The 13980-nt window shown below is 56.8% G+C and overlaps 1 protein-coding gene across 1 annotated transcript in view; it reads right to left on the bottom strand.

Moving 5' to 3' along the window:
- Positions 1–400: 400 nt before the first annotated feature.
- The window catches only part of ARHGAP35 (Rho GTPase activating protein 35), a 125903-nt gene continuing 112323 nt past the window's right edge, over positions 401–13980 (bottom strand). Inside the window, exons 5-7 of the mRNA XM_045077133.1 lie at positions 12709–12840; positions 6088–6193; positions 401–5303 (exon numbers count right to left, since the gene is read on the bottom strand). Coding sequence (XP_044933068.1) covers positions 4946–5303; positions 6088–6193; positions 12709–12840 — 596 coding nt within the window. The 3' untranslated portion in view covers positions 401–4945. The remainder of the gene's footprint in view (positions 5304–6087; positions 6194–12708; positions 12841–13980) is intronic.

The following is a 13980-nucleotide window of genomic DNA, read 5'->3' on the forward strand; positions in this document are numbered from 1 at the left end:
AGGCGCGGTCCTGAATGAAGGTGGTTAAGAGAAGTTAACCTTCCACAGCCCCCCAGGAAGTAAACCCCTGGCACCACCCCTGTGGCCTCAGACACCAGTTTGGCATGGGGTTGGACAGCAGGGCAGGAGCTGCTGACTTTGGTGTCGCCTGCTGGGTGCCTGTGGCCACAGGGGTCTGTGCATTGGGCTTTGGCTAAAAGAACCTGAGCAGCAACCCCCCCCCCAATACCTTCTCCTGGGGGTGCTTGGGGAGTCTGGTGCCCTGTGGCCAGAGAACAGACTCCTCCTGCCTGCTGGGCTTCTGAGGAGGAGCTAGGGGACCCGTGGGGCCTGAGGCTGTGCCCGTTGCGGGAAGGACGCTCAGGGCCCTGGGGGGGGGGGCACCTTCATCTCTCTCAAGTTTGGTTTTTTACAAGATTGATTTATTAACTATGATACATATCACATAAGGCCTTTTCAGTTTTTTACACCATTCCCATTGAGACGAGTACAATACTTTGTAGCAAATACATGATTTTAAAAAACAAAACCAAACAAAACCACCTCAGTCAGAGATGCCTCAGCCTTGACAGCTGACCATGCACTACTCAGTTTGGAGCCTCAAAAAATCCACGACGTGTTTAAAAAAAAAAAAAAGTCTGGAAATGAAGCAAACATTCCTAACACCAACTAGAAGATGTCCTGGTTAAAGCCCCTAAAATACAAAGAAATAATTGTTATACTTTCTTTACATACAGTTCTCCACTTTTGCTGCAAAACAAATTTAGGCACACGGCCAGACTACTAACACATTTCAATACCATTAATACGCTTTTTTCTCAGGAAACTCAAAATATTTGTTAATTCAACATATATAAAGATCATTTAACATGTGAAAATACAAGTACCAGAAAAATAAGCTGGCAGCAGCACTATTCCAAATTTTCAAACAATTTTTATTCTCATACATTGTTTTTTTTTTTTTTTATGTACACAGGGGACAGGATATTTTTATGGAAACAATAACTTAGGCCCTGTCTCTACATGAAAATGTAACCTCACTGTGGTGGGCCCAGACCTGGCTCCCCGGGAGGGCAGGATCCCTCCTGGCCACAAGTCAGAACCTGCGGAGGGGAGAAGGGCCTTTGCCCTCACAACGCCCGCCTTGGCCAGCAGTCCCAAAGCGACTCCGTCCTTCCTTCCACCTAGGCGCAAACGAGTGGCTTGAACCTGCCAAGCAACAGGAGAGCGACTCCTCCACCGTCTGCGGAGTCAGGGGGCCTCGGAGCGAGTGCAGTGCCAGCTGTCCCTGTCCCCGGGGCACACTGTGCCCACTGCAAAGGACTGTGGAGACCAGCCCCTAGAAAGTCGCCCAAGTCCCTGGGGCTTCCTTCTCTTGGAGACACAGCAGCAGGGCAGAGCCCCCAGTGGCAGCGAGACGGTATCCACTCCTTTCTCAGAAACCCCAAAGCAGCGTAGCTGTCCTTGTGGGAGTGGGAAGGGGGCACAGAGGGACAGGGTTTTTACCAATGCAGCGTGGTTTTCAAGTTTCAGGGCTGGGGATGGACCGCCCTCCAGGCCTTCCTCCCCACCCCGAGACCAGGGGACCAGGGCCCCAGGCGCAAGGCCAGGGGAAGGCACACGCTCTGGGCCCCTCGTGGACAGCACGCTGCTCCTATGATGTCACCCTCTGTCCACGTGGCAAAGACCAACAAATTCTGCCAGAAGAATCACAGCCGGCAGCACGTTCCCACCTTGCAGCAGAAGACCAAGGTGGCAGCCCGGTGGAGAACACAGGAAACAGTACCAAGTGTTTCCCAGCACTTCAGAATGTCAAATGATGGCAAGAACGACTCGACGGAGAGCAGGAATAAATGTGCCGTGTGTGATCCCCAGTAGGCAACACAGCCAAGAATTCAGAGCTGATTCGCAAGCCCATGCCGCTCGATCTTGGACCCCTTCCACGGCGGAAGTGCCCGGGTCAGAGCCGGCATCAGCCCTCTGCTCCCAACCAAGGGCTGTTCATTTCCACCGAATACGGCCAGTCCTATCTGTGGATGTCAAACACTGGCCGGGGAGAGAGCTCCCGTGGAAACCTATTACCTCTGCCGACCTGCTCTCCCACTCTGGCCAAGGCTGATTCCTGCCTGCCCTTCCCTCAATTCCAGAGCTGCGGGGGCCACTAGCTCAGTGAGAATCGTGGGGGAGCGCACTCTTTAGAGCTTCGCATGCTGGATGGCCTTGAGGAGTGGGAACGTCCCATTTAGGGCAGCCTGTCCCAGCACAGCCCCAGGGACCAGGCGCCCCCTTCGGTCCGGGTGCTAACCCCTCGCTGGGGACTGAAGGCCAGGGCCTACAATGACCACGAATGGGAGCGCCAACCCAGAATGACAGAGAAACATCCCCCAGTTCAAGTCAGTCTGGAGTAGAAAACTAGAAACTAGACTTGACAGAGGAAATGGAAACAAGAGGAACCCCTGGTGCTTCCTGTCTTCAGCAGCTCTTTGGGGCATGAACCAGCAGCTCCCCCCTGGGCACTCTTAAGCCTCTGGCAGGATGCCGAACCCAGCCAGGGGAATGGGTCCTGCGGCTCCCAAGCTGGCTGGCATGGGGTAAAGCTGGCCCAGAGGCTATCCCGGGGAAGCCGGGCTCCCATTACTTCGTGAGGGCAATGGCCTGCAGCCGGTGTCCCGCCGTCACCCACACACTCGGGAGTCACCACCTGCCCATCTGCAGTCTAAAGGGTGTGGGGAGCTGGGGGGGCTTGTCCAGTTGCTGGGGCACAGCCCAGGCATGCAGGCAATGGCGTGGGGGGTGGCCCCACGGAGACGGCGGGTGGGCAGGGGACTGGCTACTTCTATTTCGGTTCATACAAGGGGTGGTGGTCCCGGAGCACCCCCACCCGGTACCCTGAGAGGCTGCCTCGGGGCGGGTAGATGAGCATGATCTAGAGGAAGGAGGCAATCCATTCAGCAGAGTGATTTCCTCACCGGTCTGGGGCTCAGAGCAGAGGGGGCTGGACCACCAGGACTGTGGGGCCAAGGGCAGTCACAAATGACCCATCACCTTCCTGCCGACCTCGACCGAGCGCATTGGGGCGCTGAGCCACGGAGACCCCCCCACCCAGCACTCCCATCACCATTCAGGTACCTTAGGTTTGTGTTTTGACTAGTGTTCTTAAAAAGAGGCGGTAGAAGTTGCAGGGACAGTTTCCCAAGCACCTTGCTCTGGCTTACAGGAGCCGCGAGCAGTAAGGTATCCAGCTTATTCGGAGAAGTCAGCGAGCGCAGGGCCTCCCTTCCCTCCCATGGCCGAGCGGGAGAGTGGGACGAGAGGGGCTTCTGAGGCAGCTGTCACCCAGCCGAGGGGACCCAGGGCATCATCAAACCTGCCACAGGCGTTGCTTAAAGTGCGGAGAGACCTGGAGGCTGCATGGCCTATAGGACCCCGAAGCCCATGGTCAGGGTGCCTCCGTGGCAGGCTTTCCAGGGGCAGAGGCCACAGCCTGGCCACGAGGAGTGGGGGCAGCCAGCAGCTGTAGCAGCCTTAGCACGATCGCTGCGTCTGGGGAAAGAAGGTGGGGCACGCAAAGAGTTCCCCAGCGGTCAGTGGGAGGGCCTGGAAGCTGAGGGGAAGGGCTAGGGAAGGCAGCGTGACAGGCAGGCCCAGCACCCTCCTCGTGACTCTGATAGCTTCTGTGACTTTTGCTCCTCCAGGCCCTCCTGGTCCTGGGAACACAAAGGATGTCCCTGCATAGGCACAGGTGACCACTCTTCACACATCGCCCACCTCCCACCAATTCCCCTGGGCTGGGGATGTCCTGCGGCCCGGGATGATGACTCCATTCCAACACCAAACACACGAAACTGAACCCCAGGTGCACCGAGTGCCCCAAGGTGTGCCCTCTCCAACAGGCATACACCCCCCCACGTGCCCACCCCCACACAGAGTAGTGTTTCCATAGCACTGTAGTGTGTTCCAAGGCAAACCAGGATTCAGGCTGGTCTGTGGGTCTCCCAAGCGCTTCCCACCAAGGGCTTTAACTGTCTTCTTGGGGAAAGGGGACCTGGTGACAGGGCGAAAGTGGGACCCCCACAGCTCCTCTGGCCACCACCCTCCGGCATCCTTGTTTCGCTGTGACCATTTGCGTGCCTCTCTGAGACGTGGGGGGAGGGTCAATCTTGAGGTCTGTAGTGTTTTCCTCTTTCTTTTGTAAGTTATTGTAGGGGTTTTTCCACATTTCTTCCAGTGTTTTTTTTAAAGGGAATGTATCCCAAAACCTGTGATGAGGGACGGCCATGTGGGAAGTGGAGGGGAAGCCACACACTTGTGGTCCAGGCGCAGAGCTGCCCTCCCTGTCCTGACCTGGCGGGCCAGCACTCGCAGCACTGTACCTTGGGCTGACAAAGCTGTGGCCTGTGTGTTCCCGAGGCTGTTGGACAGAGGCTCCCCTAACAGGGGCAGGGGTGCAGACATGAAGGTAGAAACAGACAGATGAAATGGACGGGAATTGTTCTCTGCGGGGGCTGCCGGCCCTGCCCCGGGGCGGCCCAAATCTCGGAGCCTCCTCCTGTTGGCGGAGGCCGGGGCTCTGTCCAAGCAGTGGGTGGGTGCCCCAGGGCTGGTACGTGGGGACAGGTGGAGGGGGTGGTCTGGGGAGCAGTGAGCGTGTGGAGGGCCACGGGGGCTACTGCCTGGCCAGTTCAGTCCTCAAAAGGGTCCAAGTCAAAGGACAGGGGCGCCCCCTGGCTGCTGCCTGTGAACAGCTCCAGGTCTGCAGCGCTGGGCTCAGGGGGCCTGACAGCCCTGCCCTCGGGAGACTGGGGCTGGTGCTCCTGCTGACTTCTTCAGAAGGTAAGGGGGAAGAGGGGACACTCTCCCCACCCCAGTGGACCTGGTTTTGTTCAAGGCCAAATGCCACCCCGTGGAAGAGAGAAGGTGTCCTTTTGCTCCAGGCCTTGGTGGCTCACAGCGTGTGTTCGGCTTGAAGCTGGGAAGGGAGCAGGGCCTGCATGGGGGACTGGGGGGTGGGTGGAGGGGACTGGGGGGGTGATGGCTGACTTGTGACAGGTGTGGAGGTGAGGAAGGGGACAGTGGAAGCCACGGCAGAGGGGGAGCTGGGCGTGGCACCAGGAGGCTCACTGATGGGCCGATTGTGGAAGAAGAAGGGGCACTGCTGGATGAAGAGCTCGATGATTGTCTGGTAGGTCCGCGTGGCCGTGAGGGCGTCCATGGTGCTGAAGTCGGGTCTCATCAAGGTGGGCCAGAAGCAGATGGAGAGGTTCTCACTGGTCATGAGATTCACCTTGTTGTTGTGGCTGACTCTGTGGGAGACACCAGACTCATGGTCAGAGGTCAGCAGTTCAGAGGGCCGCTGCCCTGTCCCCTGTGTGCTCCTGGTCACCCTTACCCCGACTGCTCCCCCTGCCTGCCCAGCCACAACCTGAAAACAGAAAAGGCCCAAGCACAGGTCTCTGTGGCCTGGCCTGGACGTTGAGGTCTGAGACCTTCTGTGGCCGGTCATCTGCTCCCGTGTCACCACCAGGCCATCCCCTGAGGAGTGGCTCTTGAGGTCTTGGCTCATGTGATGCCCTCATCCACAAATGACTCTCATCCAGACACCAAAATGCGTCATGCTGCTCTGGCTGATGAGAGAGGGAGTGTGTACATCCGGAGCTCGAACTCCGTACAATACCACTCTGCCAAGAGAGGAACAGGTTTGCCTGGAAAACCCACCTTTTCTGTCTGTGAAGGAATGTGGGACACAGTCCATGGACAGGCTGCCTGCCCGCAGGTCCTGCACTTACTCGCCAGGCTTGAAGTTCTTCCCAGCGTTGCCATCATGCCCAGGGTTGTGTCACATACTAGAGGACTTGGGGCACACTCAGGGCTGCGTGGGACCCTCGGACAGGACCAGGACGGAAATGGGAGGTGGTGGCAAGAGACCAGGGTACTCCCTGGGGAGCCAGACATGCCCCCGAGGAGGAGGTGTGGCAGTCCCTGGCGGGCCAGGCTGAAAACACGGCCCGGCCCCACCTCATTCTGTGGCTAGGGGGCCCCCCTTGGCAATTTCTGGAGGAAGACCAAAGAGCAAGCTCCGGGACATACTTGTTTAGGTGAGAGATGACATATTTGAAGACTTCGTGGTTTTCCTTTGGAAATTTCTTGAGTACCTCCTTAAGGGCATGTAACTTCTGTTCCCGGTCATTGATTTCTGAGGAAAGAGAAAACCAAAGACTTTTGTGGCCATGGCTGGTGGGTGTTATGGGCTCAAGACAGTAAGATACTGCTCCTGGGCAGGTGGTGAGGCTAACGGGCTGCGGGCCGCCTCGGGGTACACACTGACCAGGGGTTTCAGACAAGGTCAATCCCAGTCTTTCCCCCGAAAGCCTCTGCCCAAGGCAGGCACACCTGGCAATGGGCACTGACCCAGCAGCCAGGCCTACCTCTGGGTCCCAGGGTCTTGCTGAAGGGGAGCACTGTGTGCCTGGGGCTTCCTGGCCCCCACTACAAGAGACTCAAGGACCACACAGAACCCGCCATAAAGAACACCATTCTTTGCTCATCCGGTTGCCCCTGGAGACAGGCATCCCAATGCAGAAAGCCTGTGTGCTTCCTGACCAGACGGGTGAGCGCCGACACCCACCCACGCCAACAGACTGTCTAGGGAGGGAGTCTGTCACAAGACCAGGGCTCTGTCCTTTTCCTAGAGACACAAGGACCCTCTACACATCTCCCTATTGGAGGAGCTGATGCAAACAGTGGGGGAATTCTCATGCAGTTCATCAAAGGGTCTACATACCCCCTTCCCCCACTACCGCCCACTCTCTGCCCATCACGGAATCCTAATGTAGTGGGAACATGAAAACAGGCTAACTCAAGTTGGTGCTCATCCACACCAGGCCGGGGGTCGTCGGTGCCCACTGAGGGGGTAAGGAAGGTGAGGCCCAGAGAGACTGCAGGGCTTGGGAACCAGACCCCACTGACAGGCTGCGGAGCCTCGGTGGGGCCGGTCATGCCTGCTCCCTGGGGTCCTGCCTGGCCCTTCTCGAACATGCCTGGCTTGCCTGGGCTGGGAGGGCCAGCCCAGATTTCTCTGAGCATGAAAGACCTCCCTATACCGACTTCTCAGAACTGAAGGTGACACCTAGGACCCAGAGAAACCACAGTTGAGCCCAGGAAAAGACAACAGCTATCCCACCCTGACGGGGGTAGGGGTGGGGGAGTGGGCGGGTTGCTAAAAAAATATGATAGTTCCTGACTGGTCTGGGGTACAGACTCTATTGTGATGGATGTAAGCTCTGGAGCCTGTCCTCAAACATGCTGTGTGCAACTCTGCCTCCAACTTCTGGAGGTTCATGGACTCCCCCAAACTCATCATGTTCCTTAGGAAACCTATGGCCTCCAAGCTAAGAACCTCTGCAGTACGCGATGTGGGCCCAGGGTCAGAGTCTGGGGAAGCGCGGGAGGAGCCTGGCTAGAGCCAGGCCAGGAGTGACAGGTGGAGGATGCACGGCTGGAGGGGATGGCGAAGTGCAAGGTGGAGAGGCTGCACGGCGGGTCAAAGCCCAAACCCTAGCCAGGCAGTCCTTGGTTCAAATCCTGTCTCTGACGCGGACCAGTGTGTGATTGTGGCTGTGTGACATTCTGCATGTGCACTCCTTGTCTGTACAAGCAGCTGATGACGGTGTGGCCACATGCTGAGAGCCAGAGCTCACACACAGACACACACTCAGCACCTAGAGGCAGTCTAAGGGGCAGGATGCGAGGGAAAGGGAGGCCACAAAGATGGGCAGGGCTGGAGTGACCCCGAGTTTTGGCTGACAGGCTCACGGGCCTGGAACTGGTGAATCTTTCAACTCAAGAGTGGGACTTGATAAAAATCGTGTTTTGCTAACAGCTACAGCTGTCTGGTAGAAAATGACCAAAAAGCCACAGGAACTAATTATGGGGGGCCATTATCACCTGCAGTGCTCTGCACCCAAACTTTATTTTAAGGGTTCAACCTCGAGAGTTTACTTTCTCACTGGCTGTGAATTTCAAAACTCTTTCCTGTTAAACTTCAGTACAAAATTTACTTACAGTAAGTTCACTGCCCTCATCAGGAGGAGTGACTATCCTGACACCCGAGAAGCATGTGTGGGGCTCAGAACCTCCTTCAACAGAACCATCACACCCCCTTCCAGCTGCGAGTTCGGCCCAGGTCTCGATGGGCCGAGGCTGTGTGTTTTCGTTACGCAGTTGACCCCTGGGGCACCTGCGTCCAAGAGTGGGCCTCACTCGTCCTCCTGGCTAGAGGCCGGAAGCAGGGCTGGCAGTGACAGGGGCTGGGCCCCACCGAGCCACAGGGATGTTTGCTGCTGCTGTCTTCCCTGGGCGGAGGAGGAAGCAGAGGAGGGAGTGTCGGGCCTGTTGTGACAATAACTCACGTGCTGTCCCCGGGAATGCCAGCCTCCCTCCTTACGTAGCGTGGCAGCAAGGTGCCCAGCAAGGCCCTAGAGGGTCCCCCACCTTGTGCTTCCCCCCTCCTTTTCTCCAGCTGGCTTCGAGAGGCAGGTGCTCACGAGTGAGGAGGACCCCTGAGTCTGGCAGGAGGAGGTGGCGGGAGGACGTCAAGAAGAACAGGAAGCCTCTCAGAGCAGAACCCAGCCCTGCCTCTGTCTCGTGAACCTCATGGCCCATCCTACTGACCTCACCTCCTCCCTCAAGCAAGGGAGCCTTCCCTCAGGTGCTCGGGACACCAGGTTCTTACCTCTGGACAGTGCCAGAGTGCTAAGGGACAACTTCAGAGTCGTTCCAGCCCTCACCACACTGGGCTCCTCCTATACGCTGGCTGAGAAAATGCCAAGAGGCCGAGCCGCCGACGGGAAGACTAGGGAGAGGCATGGCGGGCGGGCACAGGCCATCTCCCAGTCTAGCAGGCCTGCTTGGGGTCCCTGGCCTTCCACCATGCTGTGGGGCGCTCCAACTTCAGGGACCCTCTCCGAGGGAAGACGTGGGATGGTGAGGGCACCTCCAGAGGGCCAGGGCCTCCCTAGCTCACAACCTGTGCTTGTGAAATGAGGTCTCCACCGAGAGAGCAAGATAGGTTCTGGAGAGGCATTTCCAAGCCAGCAAAATCCGGACACAGACCAGGTGACTGAGAACACATCCAGAACTAGCAACACCCCCAGAACTCAGGAGGAAGCAGAGGCCACGGCTTAGAGGTAAGCTGGCCACTCCTCATGGCACACAGATCAACCAAGGCCCTGAGGAGTAAGAGCGCTGGTCCAAGGTCTCACAAGCTGCTGTCAGGGTTCGTGATCCCAGACACTGTTCTCACCCTGGCTGGGGCACTCTGCTGCCACCTTTAGTCCAGGATCTAGGCTGCGATGTGCTGCCACAAAACTCAGGGCCTGGAGGAAAATCTCAGATGGCCTTTGACCATCTTACACACCTGCATCAGCAGAAAAGGAAAAGCCTGCCTCAAGGCCCTCTCACTTTCTTGGGGGCGCACAAAGGCCCGTATAGCATGGAACCCCCCACCTCTCCCTCACATGTGAAACAAGTCTGAGGCCAAGATTTCACTCTGTTGGGCCTGGAATAGAAGATTCTGGGTGTCTTTCTGCAGGAGGCAGGACCTTGCCGTCACCTGTTCTGTGCCTCCTACCCCATCCGACCGAGGCGGCAGGGACCACACACTCATCCGTCCATGCCATCTGCCAGGTCCTACACAGGGTCTGGCAGGTGCCAGGCTGTGAGCGAGGAACACCCCGTGAACTGACGTGGTCATTTCGATAGACAAGAGGAAGCAGGATCTCAGAACTAGTTTATCATCTCTAGCTGTGAGCCGTGCCACCTCTCGATGGGATGGTGAGACGGTGAGCCAGTATCCTGGGGCACACCCCCCCCAACCTGGGGCACACCCCCCCCAACAAGCTATTGAAAGCTACCGCTCTTCTCCAGAGACTAAACTGCGCACAGAGCTTCAGAAGCGGTAATGGGGCTAATGAGGCCCTAGAGCCAAAGGTCCTCGGGCTCAGGATGTCTGGGACAGCATTAGCTCTAGGATGCCTTCTGGCATAGAAGACGGCGGAGAGGCCTCTGAGGGGCTGGCCAGACTGGAGAGAGTCCCCTCGGTGGTGTTGGGGTTGGCGGTGTCATGGGAGAAGGGGAAGACGTGGGGCAAGAATAAATGGTAAGAGATGCTGAAGGCCCGGGTGAGATGGAACAGGGAATGCAAAGCCCTTTTCTCTGCCTCCTGAAATCCTAGTTCTCCCTGAAGCCACAGCCCAGATGCCACCTCTTCCATGAAGCCCTTGCCCCTAGTTCCCTCTCACTGCATTTTCTGCGCTTCTAGCTCAGTTGGCTTCCTGCTGTCTGGCAGGTGACTGAAGCCTGCACACTGGGAGAGCAGAAACGATGTTCATGCACAGAAGGTCAAGACCCAGCATGCCACTCCCTAAGCGGTATGGGTCGGGGGGCGGCTGCTGCTGTCACTCAGCTCCGAATCACCCACACGTCACCTTGAGTACGGTAGGAAGATCACTGGCGAACAATCCCAAGTATCTACTGGTGGGCATATTTTCAGCAATATTCAATATTGTGAAATTCTGGAGCTAACAAAACAATTTGATAGTGACCTTGATATTTGTTGTGATAGGATCTGAAACCATTTCCAAGCCCAGAACACACAGACACAACAGCTCTCAGGTATTAAGTGGGAAGAGCTGGTCAAGTTGATGTTGCCATGGAAACCCAGCCAGGCTGGGAATACCTACTTTTGGGCTTGAGAATCTCCGTTTCATAACGTCCCTTAATACTAATGCTGGTCCTGCCTGGTTGGTGTCCCTGGCTCAGTGAACCGCCCCCTCCAGGACACGCACAGCACCAGTGGCCTTGGAAGGTGCCCAGTCAGCGAGATCCTCCCCTTACCCCCCACCTTCCACCCAACCCAGGTTCAAGACAGTGCAGCCCCAGCTGAGGAGCTCCAGCTGACTAGCTTAGGGCACAGGAAACACACAATGGGAAGAGGAAGCAGAAATCTCCACCCTTTTCCAGGCTGCAGGAGCAGCAAGAAGCTCCCTTCCTCAGCAGTGGAAGCCAGGGACGGCGCTAGGAAGTGCAGCTGATTCCCTATCAGTAACACCTCCCTCCCCTGCCCCCCCAGGCCCCTCCAAAACCCAAAAGGATGCTATGTCAGCAGCTCCTGCAGAAACAATGGAACTGTCAGGAACCAGGACTCTATGAGCCTCTAGATGGCGCCAAGTCAAGACAAATGCTGACAGGAATCCTCCCGCTAGAGCGCCTGCACCTTTTCTTCCTAACTTCCGCCCAGGGAGCTCAGGTGGAAAGCAAGCTGGCTCCAGAGGGAGAGTGCCCATGCGTTTCACATCTGGGCCAGCCTGGAGCCTGCGGGAGGAGGGATCACTGGGAGGGCTCTGTCTCTGACCAGCAGGAGCAGAGCGGGAGCCCCATCCAACTGGTCTAGAGAAAGCCGGACTCCTGCTAGGAAAGAAGGCCAGACCATCAATGACCATGACTGTGCCAGAACTCTGCACTTCTGCTCCAGCCCTCACGGGCTCAGATGAGTTCCGGAGCCTCGAGAGATTCTGATCTGCCGAGACCATGGGATCAAGTACGGCCAAGGCAGTGCCCAGCTTGCAGGACCAGACGTCGCAGGAGTACAGACCAGGGAAAGGTGGCGCGGTGTGTGTGTGGGGGTGCTGCAGTCCCGGCAGCAGCCAGGTTCCGATAGGGGCGCCTCTGCAGTTGGGGCTGGGCTGCTGTTAGCACCCCCATTTCCCAAAGTCACTAAAAAGCCTGTGATCCAAGACTTAAAATCCTGGTTTGTGACTTCCCCCAAACTGCTGCCCACACCATCAGCCTTGTGAGTAAATCATGCTGGCTTAAAACTCCCTCTTTTGAGGTGGGCAGTGATGAGCCGAGACTAAGGTCCTGTGGTCTAAGGAACGCAGCTCCCTTCACCACCCACCCCCGCCCCCACCTGGTCACTGGCCAAGACCCTCCCTTCTGCAGCTGCACAGTAATGGCTCCTTCTGGGGGTCTTGGCCCACCAGGCTTGCAAAGCAGGAAAAAGGGAAAAAGTGCCACAAGGTGGGAAGCTGCAGCACAGCACCAAGTCCGGGAAAAACTGCCTGCTGGGAAGGCTCCGGATACTGAGGACAAACATCTCCCGAGAGCGGCAGGCCAGGGCGGAAATAGCTGTCAGGGCTGGCAGGATGGCACGCAAAGGTCGCCAGTAAGCCATAGGGGCTAACCTGCTGGAGCCCCCAGGGATCATCTGGTAGGGGCAACTCAAGCCATCCCTTTCCCTCCAGAGTCTGGTTTCCTCTGAGGGGAGAAGAAAGGCCTGTTACAGTCCTGCCTCTAGATGTCTCCTAATTGTCCACACATAGGAGGAGGGGCTGTGTGGGAGGAAGCTAAGGGTCAGGGAAGGCTGTGCTTGCCACGCCTCCACTGGGGACAGGCAAAGGAGCAGGGATGTGACTCAAGGCTGATACAAACCCAGGCTCTTAACTCATGAAGTTTTGGGGAAACCTGAAACCCTCTTGACAGAACCCTTAGAAAGCCCCTCTGGTGTCATCCTGAGTTCCCTGCCCTTCCGTCCTTCCGACCCCAGCTGGAGAGCCAGAGCGTCTGCTCCCAGAGCACAGGACGCAGTCTGATGCTGTTGCAGCCGCGCGGCCTCAGTGCACCCCACGGCCAGCCCGGGCTGCCGGTACTCACTGTGCGCCTCCACCAGATCGATCTGCATGCTGTACGGGACCAGAGGGTCCGGCAGCTCTGAGAAAAAGCTCTTCATGGCCCCAGCCACGGTATTCACCGTAAAGTCCTTCTCTGCCAAGTCCAGGTTGTGGTCTGAAAGGAAGTTGGGAGAGTGAGGGCATTATAAGCTGGACAGAAGCCAAAGGAAAACCCAGTGCTTGGGGCAAGTCAGAGAAACCTCGAAGACCCTGGGATGCTGCCGAGGGCGGGCCTGGGGCCAGGGCTAGGGATTATCACAGACCGAACAGGAGGTGCCATCCCTGGGCACTGCTAAAAAAAGGAAAACTGTGAGATCTGCAGATAAAGGCTGACACCCCATACCTCCGTCCGGATCATACTCTGTATAGAGTAACTGCACCCTGTCATTCCGTGCCACCCAACTCCCCTTGTCTGGCTGGGATATGATGCTACATTTTCCTCACACCCTCCCCTCTGGAAAAAACAAAGGACTTCCCTGAAAGGTTGGCTCACTTTTCATGGCAGGTTACAGAACATTACCAACACTTTTGACCGCTGCCTCTATCCTTGGTTCCTTAAAGCGGCTGAGTAGACTCATCTTTCTCTCTCTGGCCCCTCTCAGCCTATGGCATTGCGGTCTTCACTTTTTTTTGAATACTTCACTGCATTCCTGGTTTACAAGAAATCACCTACTGTTAGACATGAGCTGTTTCCATTTTGAGGGGGTATGATCTGTTAACAGATTCTTGCATATACACAAGTACATACCCAACTGTGTGGCTACACCCTCATTTTGACCTCATGCTTCCGATCCTGCAAGATACACAGGTCTTTCCCTTCCCTAGTGCATGCCCACCCCCCACCGCCAGCTAACAGAGACTGGCCATGGCGCATCCAAGTGCTGTGGCTCCCCAGGAGCTCGGGGGCAGGATGCCTGTTCCTGGGTGCTGCCCTGTCCTGTAGGCCCCCATAGGCTGCCTGGCTTCAGAGTCTGGCTTGGTTTCCTCGGGCCCTGCCACATGCTGAGTTGGACCTTAGTTGGATCCTCAGCTTTCTTTCCTTTCTGGCTGGTGACATCTGAGAACTTCTATTGCTTTGGCTCGTTTGCTTCTGGCAGCAGTGGGCGCGACTTCTCATCCTGTAGTGTGCTCAGTTCTAGGACTTAAGAGTTTGGCTCTCTGGCTCTAGACCTCTGAGACCTAGCTTAGGAGACAGCAGTCCCTGCCAAGAGCCAGTCTAACTCAGGAGATTTCAGCTTGGGGAGACCGGGTCCCA

The sequence above is a fragment of the Mustela putorius genome, unplaced genomic scaffold (assembly GCF_011764305.1).
Source record: "Mustela putorius furo isolate JIRA1106 unplaced genomic scaffold, ASM1176430v1.1 tig00000196_pilon_pilon_pilon, whole genome shotgun sequence".
NCBI lineage: Eukaryota > Metazoa > Chordata > Mammalia > Carnivora > Mustelidae > Mustela > Mustela putorius.